At 35.3% G+C, this 17,359-nt stretch overlaps 1 protein-coding gene and 1 non-coding gene across 3 annotated transcripts in view; both read left to right on the top strand.

Annotated features, from left to right (window-relative positions):
- Positions 1–17,359, top strand: part of NOX4 (NADPH oxidase 4) — a 142,286-nt gene that overhangs the window by 47,568 nt on the left and 77,359 nt on the right. For both annotated transcript variants that reach the window (XM_007168474.3, XM_057553476.1), the window contains 3 exons: positions 10,663–10,879; positions 13,146–13,310; positions 13,433–13,495. In XM_007168474.3, coding sequence (XP_007168536.1) covers positions 10,663–10,879; positions 13,146–13,310; positions 13,433–13,495 — 445 coding nt within the window. The remainder of the gene's footprint in view (positions 1–10,662; positions 10,880–13,145; positions 13,311–13,432; positions 13,496–17,359) is intronic.
- On the top strand, positions 12,690–12,796 carry LOC114236140 (U6 spliceosomal RNA). Its single transcript, XR_003622155.1, has one exon. It is a non-coding gene; the product is annotated as a U6 spliceosomal RNA (small nuclear RNA).

The following is a 17,359-nucleotide window of genomic DNA, read 5'->3' as shown; positions in this document are numbered from 1 at the left end:
AAAGTCATTTCTCTTTTGAAACAGAATCTATTTTACTTTAATTTCTACCCAATGATTTAAAAGTCTGTGACTCTGGAGGCCATGGAAATTGAGTTCTTCTCCTTCTTTAAATTCTGTTCCTCTGTTACTTTCTCCTTTGAATAAATTAATAGTTAATATTCATTGAGTACTTATCTTACTAATGGTTGATTTCATTAAGTCCTCCCAACAACTCCGGTAAAATTTGCTATTATTATTATTATTATCATTCTCATTATTATCATTCCCATTGTCCACGTGAGAGAACAGGGGCACTGAGAGGTGAAGAAACTTGCTGAAAGTCATGGCTAGTAAATAGAAGAGCTTGGGTTTGAACCCAGGTATCAGATTCCAGAGCCCGCATTCCTAACCAGTAGATCAAACTGGCTACAGTTTGGCATGGCTTCCCTGTATCCCTTTCAAATCTGGAAACCAAAATTAAATACGGTGTTCTTGGGGTGTGCAATCTATATTGGCAAAGTGGAAGTCTTACCTTCTTTGCTCAAAATATTACAACTCAGTATTATTTAGGATCCAATTATCATGTTCCACGATTATGCATGCCTTTAGCTTAACCTAGTTTTCATTCCTATTACCTATGTTTTAGGTTTTTTCCATTAGTATAAGCAATTGTATTGCATGACACCCTAAAAAACCCACATTTCATATATGCTAAATTCAGATGTTCTATCAGTGTTCAAATAGATCTTTAAAATACATTAATTTTGAAAATAAAAATAAAATAAAATAAAATAAAATAAAATACATTAATTTTGGGCTTCCCTAGTGGCGCAGTGGTTGAGAATCTGCCTGCCAATTCAGGGGACACGGGTTCGAGCCCTGGTCTGGGAAGATCCCACATGCCGCGGAGCAACTGGGCCCGTGAGCCACAACTACTGAGCCTGCGCGTCTGGAGCCTGTGCTCCGCAACGAGAGAGGCCACGATAATAAGAGGCCCGCGCACCGCGATGAAGAGTGGTCCCCGCTCGCCGCAACTAGAGAAAGCCCTCGCACAGAAACAAAGACCCAACACAGCCATAAATAAAATAAATAAATAAATTAATTAATTAATTTTTAAAAATACATTAATTTTTTTTTCCTAGGAGGTCAGTATAACATGGCAATTAAGAGCTACATCACTTAATAGCTGTATGACCTTGCCAGATAATTTGCCCTTTCTTTTTCATCTATTTTATGGGATTAATAATAAAATATCTATATCATAGGGTTGTCTCGTGTTTAAATAAGTGAATGCAGCAATGTAGGCAGAATATAGATATACTCAATAAATGTTAGCAGGAAAAAAAATTATACTAGTACTAATACTAATAACTGTGTAAGGAAGAAACTCCACATTTAATTTGTTGAAGAATCGTTTTTGTTTTGATAAAGACACTGCACTTTTGAAGAGGCCAGATTTTCCTATCAGCAAAGTAATTTGATAAACATATAATGAAAACTGCTTAGCAGATCAAAAGAATAATCCTAAAGGGCAACAGTTTTTGTAATGTTGTTAGGTCTCAAAGGTTCAACTGATTTTAATGATAAAGGTTTATTTTGGGATTTGCAAGACAAGCCTTCCCCTGAGGAATTTTTTTCTGATTTTTAATACACCTTTCTAGGAGGTTGCCATTTGTTCACTGTACTGAAGATATTTCAATTCAGAAGACATTCAGAAAAAAATTTTAAAAGCCAAAAATGTTTCCTCTTTCCAGACATGAATGTAACTGTCCGTTTCTTTCTTCATTTTCATTTGAAAAACTCGTCAGGAGGCGAGATGTACTGCCATTCTCACTTACTGATAAAAGGGTATTGGATGGAAAAGCAATTATGAATGTCACAGTCTCAGCCCAGAGCCTAAGCCCACTCCTTTGAAAGGCATGTGGAGGGAAAGCATCGTAAATGAGATTTGACACCCTAGCCTTTCAATTTTAAGACAGTCAACACTCCCACTGGCTTTAGCTCTCGGAAGTGTTGCGTGGGTAGTAATTGTATTTTATTTTTTATTTACATAAGAGAGGAAATATAATGTGAGAATTCTGGGAAAGAAAGGGGGAAGGTCCTTCTCAAATGTGTAGATGGCAGTGAGAGCCAAACAATAGTGAATAACTGAGCCAGCTGGATTTCCCAGACTATATTTTGTTACAAAAATGAGACCTGGATTATTCTTTTAAACAGAGCTTTCTGCCATTTGGGACTACTGCTGGCAAGAGTTCCTTGTAGAGCATGATTTATATTCTGCTTGAATCATTTTTTTCAGAGAATTTTAAAAGGAATGATTTTCTAGGTGCATGTTTCTAAAAACATTTGTTCTTTAAACCCGAGGAACACAGTGAGCCTCCTTTGTCAACAATGACAATGAACCAGAGGTGCTGTCAGCTTCATAGGTATTGAAACTCAAGAAATTAACCCGAGGTAGACAAATACTTATGAGATTAGGCTTATTGTGTTGGTTTATCTTCCCTCTACTATGCCCTTAGGAAGAGAAAATTAAGAATATACTCTTGGGGGATGGAGGTATTTATGCAATATAGTTAAGTGTTAGAAGTTGCCGATTCCCAAGAATCTTCTCTTTTAGAAGCACTTGTACTGAGGGCTCCTTTTACCCACACTGATGTGGAAGGAGGAGGGGCTTGTGGGATTTTCCTACTGGGGAGAGGCACCAGCTCTTCTTAGAATGTCAAATGGAAACTTGGTGAAGCCAAGGGAAAGGAAGGCCCAGAAGCTGTATGTTAAGCCAAAAGTACAGAATATTAAACACTATATAAAACCTTAGGTAAAAGGGAGAAAGTCAGGTTATAGCTGAAGTTGTAGTTGAATAGTAGAAAATTCCAGTGTTCTCTGCAGCCTACCCCCATTACGCATCTGCGAGTTGCAGTATGAAAGAGAAAAGAAAATATAGCAGAGTGACATATCCTAGGTAAATTATAGTGTTTTTGAGGGTAGGACTGTTTCTTACTTATCTTCATCAGTGGAATCCCTTTCATCATCGATCCTAAGTCATCATTCACTCAGTGTTTGCTGGATTACATGGAACTGTATTAATTGGCTTTTAGCTAGGAATGTGTTATTCTTCTAGGCCCTTCCAATTTTCCTCAAATATTAAAGTATTGCAGATAGCAATAAAAATAATCTGTGTATTTATTTAAATGTAACTTGGATTACCATTTTGGGCCTGTCACTTACATTTAGTGTTATCTAGGTAATAAGTTATTTTGGCAACTGGAATATCAATTCCTGTGCCTGAAGAATTAACTTTTAAGTCTTAACTATTTTCGTTGTATTGTAGACTGGCACATTTTTGCTGGAGATTTTTGTGTGCTTCTGTGGCTAAAAATTCTTTGGATCATGGAGGAAAATTTTTCATCTCTTTTTATTTGTCTTCTTTCACTTTTTTGGTTTTTTAATTTTTTACTTAAAATATGTAGGGTGAATAAAATTCCTGAGGAATTAAGTCTTTGTTATGTGGAACTTAAATCCCCCTCCCATAATATTTACATATTTTCCATATGTTAATAAATATAGTGTTCTATACAACTACGATCTTTAGACATGTATGTGTTTTTTCCCATTTCTAATTTCCCATTCATAGGATTAATTTTCCTTCTTGTGTAAAAAATGATTTTTCTATGTAATAATTCCTGACTAAAGTCTTATGATTTATTTATTTTTGCTGATATTTTATCCTGAAAGCCAGGTAGGGGTGGGAATTGAGATCGTGGGGTATTTTCTCCCATAAGGATGCCATTTGTACAGATAGAGATGTGTAGTATATTTGAAGCATTTTCATGTAAATGAATTAATTTATGCTATAAGCTATACTTATTAATGAATTTTTAGTCTTCTAAATTGTGAGTTAACTTTCTCCCCACTTTGAGGATAGAAGTAGTGAGCTTCAGCCCAAATACTTTCTCACATAATTTTAACCTCAGTTTTTCTCCTGGGACCTTATTTATAATAACAAGGGGTTCTGGCTAGAGGTACAGGGTGAGAAAGTTGGGGAGGAAGGAGAAGGAACTAGGGCTAAATTTATTGTAAGAAATATTTTCAGTACATTAGTGTTTTTTCTGAAATGTGGAGTAATCCTTTTCTCTCCCACTGCCCTTTTAGTAAAGCCTGAAAGCAGAGGAAATAGTAACAAATATTAGATGCTTACATATTTTTTCCTTCCCAAGAGATCAAAGTCCTTTCCTTTATATACCTGTGAAGTAGAGGGTAACAGGCACTGTCTCTCTCTTTGAGCTGAGAAAACATATTAAAATGACCTATTTTACTTCACACACTTAGGGAAGGTTGGGATCTTGATCCTATGTCCTTAGATTCCAAGGCTTTGTTTTGCCAGCTGCATAGTGTCTGTGGCAGGGTGCTTAATTGCAGGGCTCACTGCAAAATGAAAATGCGGGGCCCTTTGATAGAAGATTATTAAGCATTTCAAGATGATGGCAACAGAGCATTGAACCAATTACAGTGCCCTTCTAAGATCAGGGTCCCGTGAGAGCACACAGGTCACACACCCATGCTGCTGGCCCTGTCTGTGTGGCCCAGTCTCGTACCTTGGGCATCACCACCAGCAAGAGCTAGACACGATACGTGCTCCAGTCAAGCTGCAGGTTGCGAGTACACTCAGGTATCTGTAGCAAGAGCCCAGCAAAGAATGCAGAGGCAAGTATCTGGCAAGAATCTGGCTAGACCCGACAAAGTGGGGGTGAGAGTAGAAGCTTTGGTTGGATGGGTATCCGATGCTTAGGGTTTCCCTGAGGCACGCTGGATCCTTAGTTTAGGAAAGCACTCTTATTTCTAGACGCTGCTAACAGATAGGCTTGACTCTCTCGATGACTTGTCTACCTAGGTTAGGATGGGCTCAGGTTCAGGGCAGGGCTGAGATCTCAGGTTGGACTTTGCGGTACTCAAGGGTGAAGAGGGATGCTGTAAGTTGCAGCCCTATTTAATGCTATTCCCTGCGAAGCTGAATGAACACACATGGTTTATTTTACTAAATGCCATTTGCTAAAGTCTAGACATCTTTATTGAAATTAGAATGAGTTCAAACTAACTTCTGTGTTTGTTAAAACCGGGTGACTCTTCAATCACGTGTTTCAAAAATAACCACAACAAAAAATTGTTTATATACTTCTAGCCATTTATTAATCCATTCAGTGAATATTTATCGAACACTTGTTACAGATTATAGGCACTGTTCTAGACACCAGAAAAATAGAGGCACAGGACAAATCTTTGATCTTAAGTAGTGTATATTCTAGCGGATTCCTCAGAATCCAGTGAATTCCAGTGGGTTTTGCAATATTGAATTTGGATGTATTTTCTTAAGCTCTTTTTTTGTACTTGAAGCAAAGTAAAAAGAATGGTCAGAAACAAGTTGTTATATTTTTTCTGTAAAGAAAAGAAATATTTTGTATGTTATAGAATACAAGGTAAAAAATAGATTCCTCGTGGGACAAGGATTTTTTTCTCCACTTTAAAAAAGGATTAAAATCACCACAAACATAAAGGTCTCATAAGCGACACTGCATTTGTTAGAAATTTGTAACTTGCAGTTGAAGTAGATATGATTTTGTGATTCTCTTTTTGGCAGGCATAGTGTTTTGTAATATTTAACTTTTGCCGTAAAAAGTTCTTATGATTTCTATGTTTTAACCTGGTAGGATTTATTCTGTGTACTATATTATTTTCTATGACTTTGTCACAGCCAGGCATTAAAAAATAGTAGTATAACTATAATGCCTAGGGAGGAAAAAAGGAAAGAAAGAAAGAAACCTATTTTGTGGAAACACTGTTGAGTGTTGAAAGTACATCTTGAAATCCTTATGAGTGCAAAAACAATAGTGTCCACAACCATGTGTTTTGATACACCATAAAATCCTTGATCTCTCATGATTGAAGAATGCTAGACATTCCAGAGATACTTCAAAATCTCTCTTTCAGAACATAATGCAATATACCTAAAATAAATTAGTAATAAGTGTTCCTATTCCCACATAGGCCATGTGCGCCTTCCCCAAGCCCCTGTCACACCACTGTCTTAACTTGGCAATATTCTCTGCTTACCATTCACTAACATCTTTTTCTTTTTTTTCACTTTCAAATGATTTTTCACTTAATTATGAAAGGTACAACAATATAAGAATGTTCCCTTTATTTTAACTTTTAGATGCTGTATTCAAACAAATTATGTAGTTATTATTTGCTTTTAAAATCAATTCACTAGAAACGCACTGAAGACTTACTACACACAAGAAACTTGCTGGAGGGCTGATGATATTTGGCAGTGACTGTGGTTATAAGGGGGATATATAAATGCACAAGATATTATCCCTTCTACTAATTTGGGAATAAACAATGTGCTTTTGTTCATACTACTCCCTCATATTGGAATGCCATTTCCCTAGTCTCTAACATTGGAATTTCCACATCCTTCAGTTACTTCCCCGTGAAGCCCTTTCCAGAATGTCATAATCAGAGTTCATCATCTCTATGTACTCTCCAGGGGTCACTATACATCTATATAGCATTACTCATTTTGGTTTTTAGTTGTTGTTTTTGCTTTCATGCCTAATTATACCCATTAAAGTCGTGCTATTCAATTTAGATTAATTACAATGAAATAATAAGAAAAATTCCATTTTTTGCCTGCACTACTACCTTTCAATTGCTCAATAGCCACATGTGGCCCATGGCTGGACAGCACAGATTTAGAACATTTCCACCACCACAGAAAGTTCTGTTGGATAGAAGTGCACTAAATTCTAAGCTTCTTAAAGACAGAGGCCATATCGTTTAAATTAATAAATTTCAAAACTTAAATAATAATAAATGTGAAATAGGTATATCTCAGTGGTGATGTGGGGCAAGGAAGAAGATCAGGATTATTCGTCAGATAGACACAGCTGTGCATTATTTAAAGTGTTAATTAAAGTGGGCTCTGTTGTATTTGAAAAGATTGCATTAAGCTCTAAAGAAAGACAAGTATATTATGTTTGCTGAAATAAATATAGGTACTAGGGATTCAAAGAAATCACAAAGACCACATGTAATATTGAACTCAGTTTTAACAAATGTGGTCACAGTGAAGTAATTGGATTAAAAAGATGATATCTGATTTTTATCTGTCAATCTAATATCTATAATATCTAATATACATTCCTATTCAAAATTCTTCAGAGTAAAATTATTTTACGGACTTGAAATATAATTTTTAAAGAAATATTATATTCTAGGGTTGCAAATTCTAAGAATTTCTTCAGTAGTACCAAGGAAATTTCTAAAACTTCTAAAAAGTTCTGTACCAGTACTAAAAAAGTTTTATTTTTTACTAGTACAATGAAAAAGTAAGTTACTGCATTTATTTGAACTTGAAAAATAACATAAAATTATTGGTTTGGTAGAAATATACTACCTCCTTTTCCAGATATATAACCATGTAGAGCCATAAAGTTTATTCATTCATTGCACACATTGGCCTTCAATTTCAGAATATTGTTCATAAGTAGAATGGGAATTCTGCAGGGAGAGCAGGTCTAGTACCTGGGAAGGTGTATGGCCTTTGTACTCTCTGACTTGGCTACTGACTGACAGTGTGGTCTTGGGCAGATTACTTAACAGTTCTGAATGTTTTCACTCATTCTGAGATGGGGCTACCGACCTTTACCACACAAATGTATTATGAAGTTTGTGGAAATAGGTATTGAAACATCAAGTACCTGTCTGGCATGTACTACCTATCCTTCCAATACTAAGTTCAGTACCTGCCAGTGTCCTTCCTTTTGAACCCGTCAGTATCTTTACCACCTAGTTTATCCAAAAACCCCATAGATTCCATGCTTGATTTTTTTCTGATGAATGATATTTTTTGTTTCTTATCATTGTTTGCCTGTAGATCTTTTCTCTCTTATCCATGTTTCTTCAATAGCAACAATTACAATCTGAGACAAAGAAAATACCATTTTAATGGGCATAGACAGAGGTAACCTATGCCATTAAGCTTGATAAGCTTAAAATAACATAAAACTCTCAAAATTAAAAGTGATTTTAGAATATTATATGCTACTTTATATACCAAGAATGGCAACATTGTTTATTTGATTGGGCTGTCCTGAAGGTTTGTACTGCATAGTAAAAACATTTGTCATTCTAAGGACCATTAGCGCATGGGGTGATGTCCACCTGAATGCTGTGATGACTTAGGAGAAGGAATAAATAACATTTCTTTGCCTGATGTGAAGCAGCCCCTTCACACACACACACACACACACACACACACACACACACACACACTCTCTCTCTCTCTCTCTCTCTCTCTCTCTCTCTCTCTCTCTTTGTCTGACCTAATTTCCAGGCTTTTGTTCGTTTTGAACCCCTTCCCTTGATGTTTACTTCTTTAACCAACTGATTTGCTATGCACGATATAGGTTTTTGGAGTGAGGGAGCTCAGGTTTCTGAATCCCATGCTTTGACTACTACTTAATTAATCTCTGACCTAAACAATAGCCTTGTGTTTCTCATCTGTGTAATGGGAATAAAAACACCTGGTATGTTATTTTGCTTTGAAGTTTAAGCGGGAAATAGATGTTTACAAAATTCCTGACATACTTTCTTAATAAATATTGATCTTCCCCTCCCTTAACCTTTTCAAAGGTATGTTGTGAGGATCCAATGATCCAATGGACTAACATGCTGTATAGTAAGAGGTGAAGAGCTTAGAATTTGAGTCAGACCTGTGTTCAGATCTTGGCTCTGCCACTTATTAGCTGTGTGACCCTAGGGTATTAATTTATTAAAATAGTTTCTTAATTTGTAAAATGGGAATAATAATTTGTATTTCATGTAGCTGTGGTGAGGGTAATGTGAAATGTATACAAATTGCTCTGGACTGGACCTCATGTCTTCTATACATTACTAAGCTCTTACTAAATCACTCTACTCAAATTATTATTTGTGGTCTCAGTTATGTTCACCTTCTCTAAAGATATCTTCTAAACTGGATTTTAAGTATTTGGAGGGTTAGGGGCCAGATCTGACTATCTGTAGCACCACCTAGGATAGTGCCAGTTGCATTATGCCAATGTTTGTTCAACTTAACAACCAATAAAAAAAAATGCTCGAGATTTTTGGCCTGCCCACCCGTCAGCCACTACCCTTGGGATAGTTAATAAGAGCAACAGGTTTGGGTAACTCATTACTTGTAATAAAAGCTGCATCAAATTAATGGATTTTTCAAGTATTAAAATGGCACAATTGTATTATATGACTAGAACTCTATAAAAGATTATGTACTTGGCTCACATTTATATAATATGCATTCATTTATTAAATACCTAGGCCATATCTACTGCATTACTGAAAAAAAAATGTGTGTGTGGTCTACCATGGATGTTATGTAATACAGCCACTACTTAGGTGCTCCTGACGTGTTCTCTGTGCTCTCCAGTGACTTCATAATGACTGGTTTTAGGGAAGAGAGTAAAATAAAGTGAGGAGAGAAAGGGAATTGAACATAAGCAAAAGGGGTAAAAGGGAGAATGATCAGGTTGAGTAGATGGTACATTCCACCAAAGACTACCTTAGTCATTGCTAAATCATTGACCTATTTAGTATCATTTTTCTTGTTATAGTTTTTGTTGTTTGAAAATATCATCCTTGTAAATCATTTGTAAAATTATAGCTGTGGTGAACTTAAAGATGTACTTTTTTAATGTACTAAAATTGATTATTTGAGAGCATGAAGAGTAATTTAAAAACACACTCAGACAACGAGGAAAAATAATTTTGGAAACCAAAATTTTAATATCTCAAAATTAAAATAAACATTTTCAATGCTTTTCAAATTCTTACTTTTTTTTTCAAGATTTGCTTATGCAAAAAAAAAAATTTTTAATATAATCTATGGTTTCATGCACTATCCCTGTGGGGTAGATCTTACTTAACTCCTTGTAAGAAATAAAGAGCACAGAAAGTTGAAGGCTTATCTTAAATCTCACAAAATATGAAATAATAAGAATGGTATTTTAGGGTTTTAAGTTCTGCTTCCTGATTCATTATTTTGAGCCTTTTATGTGGTCCTGTTTATGGAGAAATTGAAAAGTAAGCAGGTTTAGGGCCTGATTGCTGTGTATTGTTTTCAGATCACAGGAGATGCAAGCTTCCAGTTTCTGTTATTATGTTTGTTTAACGTTTCTCTGTAAATCAACAAGGCTTGTTTTATCTAGTCTTAGCCAAGTCAAATATGATCCCCATACTTTTCCATTTGTGTTTGAAATTATAGTGAAAGTACTCATCATTATAGTGTTTATTGAAGTGAAAACTTGTATGTGAATGTATGAATGCCTAATAGACTTGAAGTAAAGGCTGTCAAATTCAAGAATATTTGGAAAGATTGCATGTGTCTTCTCTACCATGTATTTGTGGCATTTGTGGGGGGGGTCTAAATTTTTTTATTTAGTTCCATAGTAAAGAATTTATTAAAAATTTTAAGATTTCTCAATTGCTCTTAAGTAAGATATATGAGAAGCATTTTTTTGGATAAATGCTATGTAAAGTTAACAAGAAAATAAGGTTTTTTCTTGTACTGTGTTCTCTGATTTCAATCTCTTTTTCATCTCCTTGTTTTTATTTTTTTCTTAACTTTAGAGGGCTGCTTAAGTATCAAACTAATTTAGATACGCATCCTCCTGGCTGCATCAATCTTAATGGAACCCGCTACCAGAATATTCACTTACCAGCGTATCTCTCAGAACATTTTCATGAATCTTTCCCTGGAGGATTTTCAAAACCAGATGAGCTTACCCAGAACACATTTGTGAAGATTTGTATGGAAGAGCCCAGGTTCCAAGCTAATTTTCCACAGGTCAGATTAATTCTATGTCTTTACTGGTCTCTGCAAAGTCCATGTTTCCATAACAATTGATCAACATTGTATTTAGACATGTTTTTGAAGGTAATGAAGCAATTATTCTTGCAGAAGAGAATGTTTCAGGATGTTTCAATAGCAAGTTATTACCTATTGTTTCATTATAGGCAGCCGACAGCTCAACGAGAAAGACCTACGATATTACAGAATATAGAAAATCCCTGCTTAACTGATCATATGATCTTTGCATACTGTGGCACTGGTACTTGCCACAAGAAAGGTAGCAAAGATATTTTCCTTATGCATTGAGAAAAATAAGTTGAATAAGGAAAACAATAGTGAAAGAACTAGTACTACTACTAATAATTATTATGGTATAATATTATGGTACAATATTATATATAATATTATAAATACTAAGCTGTAAAATCAATTTATTGAATGCTTAATATCATCTGCTAGGAACTATGCTAAAATATATAATATGCATAATTTTTTCAATATTCACAACTCTTTGAAGTAATTACTATCATCCTCAATTTTCTGATGAGGAAATTGTGGCTTAAATACATAAAATACCTTGACCAAACTCTACAAACAAACACGTGGGAGAAGTAGAGTGTAAAACCAGGTTGTTGATTTGCTCTTAGAAAACTTCTTTCCCAAATACCCAGCCAGTAGTTTGATAAAGGTCCTAATCTTCCCTTGTGGCCGTGGGAGCTGCCCACATGGGTATTACACCCTGTATTCTTTGTAGCAAGTGAAAATCAGGGAATAGTGATGTTGAATGTCTGTTTTAAGAAGAAGAAAGGGGGGTCAAAAGGTAGAGTTTGTAGATGACTTTGGAGTGAGTGAGTGTTAGTCTTATGTTTATTATTAATAATAACCCTCTAGATTTCTATTAGACTTTACAACCTTCATTGCTTTTCTGGGATTCACACAATGCTATATGTTAGGGAGGGCAGGTATTGGGACTCCCATTTTACTTGTGTGTGACCTGATGCCCAAACGTTGACTGTCCCAAAGTTGCAGAGCTTGTCCTGTGATACTTATTCTTCACACAGTTTCTAACCAAATGTGAGGAAGAGGCATGATTTGCGTGGAAGAATAGAATTCTGGAATAACTCCATAAATAAGATTTAAAAAAGTGACCATGAAAATAAGTTTGGGTTGGAGGCTTCCAGGTGTTGAGGGAGATAAAGTATGCAGCTGTAGGAGAAAGGTTGGCTACACAGGTTATGCAGTTATCCTGGGATCAGGGCTATCCCTCCAGCACACATGCAAAATTGTCATGGTTTCCAAATTCTAAATATTATCTGCTGTTCATATTATGTAAAAGTAAGTTGTGAACAACACATGTGGTATACCCATATTTAAAAATATGTGCATATACATATTTTACATTAGGTATACATTTTGTATATGTACATTATGCATATACATTGTGTGCATTAACAATATCTAGGGTTCTCATTTTTTTAACAAACATTGAACTGGTACATTTTTGTTAAAATCATCTTCAGATTTATTTGAGCTTTTACTTCCCTTTCTTCTCTCGTTAGAGTAAGATATTGTGTATATATACATTATATATTTCTGGTGTGCACAGAAGGATATATGAAACAATGTATGCTTACCTGTTAATGGTAGTTATACCCTTAGCAATGGCTAGAGGGTAGGGTCTTGATATTACTTCCCCTTTTATTTTATACTTTACTCTTGTTTAAGTTGCAGTGAGCATCTGTTGTTTTTTACGCATTTTTCTTTACACTTTGTTATTTAAAATACAGATTAAAATATTATTACTGTTCTCGCTTCAGCAGCACATATACTAAAATTGGAACGATACAGAGAAGATTAACATGGCCCCTGAGCAAGGATGACAGGCAAACTCATGAAGCGTTCCATATTTTTGGCCATGTAACTTGCTTTAGTCAATGGGATGCTAGTGGATGTGATGTGAGCAGAGGATATGATGTGTGTGCTTGTCTGACTGGGCTTGTCCTCTTGTACTTCTACCAGCACCATGGCAAGAGCATACCTGGGGTAGCCACTGCTCCTCAAGCTTTGGTCCTATGATGTAACACATGGAACAAACACCCCAGTTGTCCTACAGATATGTTACCAAGAAATAAGTGTTTATTATTGAATGCTAAAAAATATATATTATTACTGTAATGTGTCAAATAAGCAGTTGGGCAGGATATAAAGATTCTTATGATACAAGTGTTTCTTAAAGTGTATTTCAAAAATTCTCTGTTAGACCTGGCTTTGGATTTCTGGACCTTTGTGCCTGTATTGTGCTGAAAGGCTTTACAGGTGTATCCGGAGCAATAAGCCAGTCACCATCATCTCAGTCATAAGTCATCCCTCAGATGTCATGGAAATCCGAATGGTCAAAGAAAATTTTAAAGCAAGACCTGGCCAGGTAAGTCAGTGTCCAGAAACTTTTAAAATACCCTTTATCTTTCCATATTTTTTGAAAATTAGCACCATTAGACTATTTGAATTTCTTTTTTGGTCATTTAAAAATTGTTTGTTGCTTTTTAGTATATTATTCTACATTGTCCCAGTGTGTCTGCATTGGAAAACCATCCGTTTACTCTCACAATGGTAAGAAACTTGTTTTTGATTTTTTAATTTTTAGAATGAAATGTGTCTTTTTCTTTTTGTGTGTGTACACTCCACCTCATTCTAAAAATCATTCAAACCTGTCACAATATCCTTAATGTTTAAGTAAGCCATCTTTTTACAAAGAAATATAATTATTCAGAAACTTTTAAACTATTTTTTATTTTCTACAACTTTAAACTTCAGGAAATAGTATATTTAATTTATTAAACCTTGTTGATTCAAAATGCAGAAAATTTCCTGAATATTTGGACTCTTCCTTTTATGAAGTATGTACCAAAATATAATATGTGCATGATTTTCTTTAGAGAGATTAAAATTATAGAAAAAGAAAGTACTCTGGGTTGAGGTGGAAGCATAAGAAAATGTTCAGAAAAGAAAAAGCCCAGTATAATTGGCACCCAGGTTGTGTATGGAGAAAGGAAAGGAAAATAAGGTCAGAAAAATAAAATGGAATAATAATGAGGGGAAATCTAGCTAAATAACGGCATTATCAAATATTGTTAGCCCATTGTTTAACGTTATTTTTTTCCATTATACAAATGGCATGAGCCCATTATAAAAAAGTAAACAATTCACAAGCATGTAAGATCACATTATAACTTTTCCTCATTTCCCCACTCCCCAGTCCTTTTCTTGAGTTTGACCTATAGTCTTCCAGATATTTTTCTGTATACTTTGGCATATATAGGTGTCTGGCATTTGTTTGCTGGATCCTTTGTTTTATCATTTTCTCTTTTTACACAACAATATGTCATGGACAACTTTCCATGTTACTGTGTTTGTGTATGCCTCATTCTTTTTGATCACTGTATAATATTTCACAGTAGGAATGTACAGTAATTTATTTAACATTCCCCATTGATGATAGAGGTTAAGATTTTATTCAGTTTCTAACAAAGGTAACTGAGACAGGGACCACATGTTTAAAATATATGCTAAGATATGCAAATAAAATTGAACAAATTATGGGGGAGAGGACAGAAAAATAACTAGTGTCAAAGTGCTGAGGTTTTGGGATGAGGCTGTGCTGGGATTGGAACCGCTGTTAAATTTGATGTATTAGTCAAGTTGAAAACTTGGAAACCTTGGCCAAGTTACTTCATCTTTTTGTACATTCATTTCTCAGTGTAATATTGTGATAAAAGCAACAGCTATTCACACATTTATGAGTTTAAGTGAACTACTACAAATAAAGTATGTAGAACACAGCCTGGAACGTGAAGTGTCAGGTACATGTCGATACGTGTTAGCAAGTATTATGATTTTTATTTTCAGTGTGAACTTGCCCCTTGAGAACATGTACTTGTGAAGACGGCTAGACCAGAAAATTTTGTATTTAAAGGATAAAACAAGCAGAAAGGAAGTGTCAAACGGTTAGAGAAAAAAACAGAAGTTATTTATCCAATAACAATTCCTTAAAAAGAAAGAGAATTTTTTGCTTCATTTGCTCCAAATTTTGCATTCCGTTTGTATGTAGCAAATTTATTTATCTATTTATTTATTTTTAATTTGTCTTCCAGTTTTATTGAGATATGAATGACATATACTACTGTGTAAGTTTAAGGTGTGCAGCATAATGATTTAGCTTACATACATCATTTCATTGAAAAATGAAAATTGTATATATTTAAGGTGTACAACATGAGACTCTATTTTGAAAATCGTTTCTTCATCATAGCATTAAGTAGAGAATATGGAATAAGAAAAGAAGGCCGTTGCTGAATGTCAACTACAGAGAAGAGAGGGATTTTTTATAAAAATGTTTTTCAACATACACAAAAGTAGAGCGAATAGTATAATGAACTCCCACATTCCCAACACCCAGCTTCAACAACAAAAAAAAAGATTTTTTACTTTTTAGTATATATTCTGTCACTGAAAACTTTTATGTTTTCTCAAAACAGAAAATCCAGGAACTTTTCACCTGTGTTACACACTGAGTAGATGCTTCTAGATCTAGTCTCTTTCAGCTGGCCTAGAACTTTTTTACAGGGCAAAGGAGAAATAAAATAAAGTGTTGTGTAGAATCTGAAGGGCTTTAAGCAAATGCTTTATGTGGCCTGGTCTGCTTCCTGAAAGCTGATTGGGGAAGAGCTGTGATAACCCTGTAGCTGGCTTGAGGCACGGATGGGAGGAAAAGAAAAGAGGAGAAGGGAACGGAGGGAACAGACAGAAGAGCAGCAACTGGAAATAGGAGAGAGAGCTAAGAAAGGGAGAACAAATTACATGTGAGGTAAAAGGTAGTAAATATTCACACAAATGACAGGAACTTTAGAATTCAGTCCCAACTCTGTCACTTATTAGTTCTGTCTGTGAGTGAATCTCTGCTCTCATCAACTCCCAAATAGTAGTGTTTGGCTATGAATCAAAAGAAAAGATAGGGATAGCAGTCTAAAGATAAAACAAGCTAAAATGATATAAGAATTTTCTCAGGTACTTTACATTTTGTTGTGTGAATGAAGGACTATTTACATTCCCCACCGCCCCCCCGCCATGGAATCCTAAGGTGTAAGAATAGGAATAACAGTACATTATTCTTGGAGAAAGAATATTGGTATAGTGACTACTTTGAGAAATAGGATGTATTTGGCCGGGTGGGGAGACGGAAGAGCTTCTGCTCACCTCAGTGAAGCGCTATTAGGTATACAGTCCTCCTGAGTACCCTATGAGCAGCTTCCTACAGCAAAGGACCATCACCCTGACTCTAAAGGAGGTCTGGTAAGTCCTCAGCACTGTGTCCAGTACAAGCTTGTTTCAGAAGATTCAGGGTCAGAGTGTGTTGGATGGAGGCAAAGAGGTTGGATGCCTGGGATTCTGTATCCATCATAGTTTTTCTTCTTTCTTACTTTCTTCAATTAAGAAAAGATTTTTCCTTTTTCCTTCTGCTTCTTCCAGGCCAGTCTTCAGTTCTCTTCAAGGAACATGGTTCTCTGAAAATTCTCTAAGAAAAACAAGAAAGAAAAGACCTAAAATAGTTTGGAAAATAGTGCTTAGTGTATATCGCTTTTAAAAATTCATAGTTTCTCTTACCATATTAATGGTTTTAAGACATTCTTTAATAAATAATCCCATTAAATTTTATTCACCCATTTATTTAACCCTTTTCTACTTTCTCACTTTTAGATCTTTGTCTAGACTAATCTCTTTGCCCTAGAAACCAACCACTGCTTCTTCCACTTATTCACTCTCCAAATACCATACATTCTCTTGACCTTTTCCTTTTATAAGACCCTGTATATTCTCTTCAGCAATTAGTGCCATTAAATTACCTGTTTAATACCTGTCTTCCTCCTAGACCATAAGCTCCAGGAACCCTTTCAAAGTTATGTTCATAGCACGGCATCTGGTACACAGAGTAACCCAATATATATCTGTTGAAAGAGTGAAAAACACTTAATATATAATTCGTGTTTGGGACTTAACCTTGAGAAATACTTCATAGGTGAATTTTCTTTTCCTCCCATCTCTCACTTGGAAGGTGAAGCGAGAGAAAAGGAAAAGCTAGAGGATTTAAGGAGAAAGAGGAAATGCTTATGGCTGATGTGGCTCTCAGTCAAAGAGCAGGTTTCCAGTCAGGTTCTGAGTCTAATCTTTAAGGTCATGATGACTATTTCTCTAGCTGATAAGAGGAACGGGAAATGTACTTACGGCGGAGGTAGTTTGGGAAGAACCACCAAAGACAAAGGGAAACAATTTACTGAGAACATCTGGTTAGAGACAGCAGGTCAATTTTTCACCTCCACTTCCCCATTCTCAGGGCTAACAATGGAAAATTACTTGCTCCTAATTTCTGTTGCTTATTTGACAAATGTTATCAATATATCTTAGGTTTGCCTAGCAACC

The sequence above is a fragment of the Balaenoptera acutorostrata genome, chromosome 9 (assembly GCF_949987535.1).
Source record: "Balaenoptera acutorostrata chromosome 9, mBalAcu1.1, whole genome shotgun sequence".
NCBI classification, from domain to species: Eukaryota; Metazoa; Chordata; class Mammalia; order Artiodactyla; family Balaenopteridae; genus Balaenoptera; species Balaenoptera acutorostrata.
Note: the sequence above shows the minus strand (reverse complement) of the source record. Positions and strands in the feature narration are given on the sequence as shown.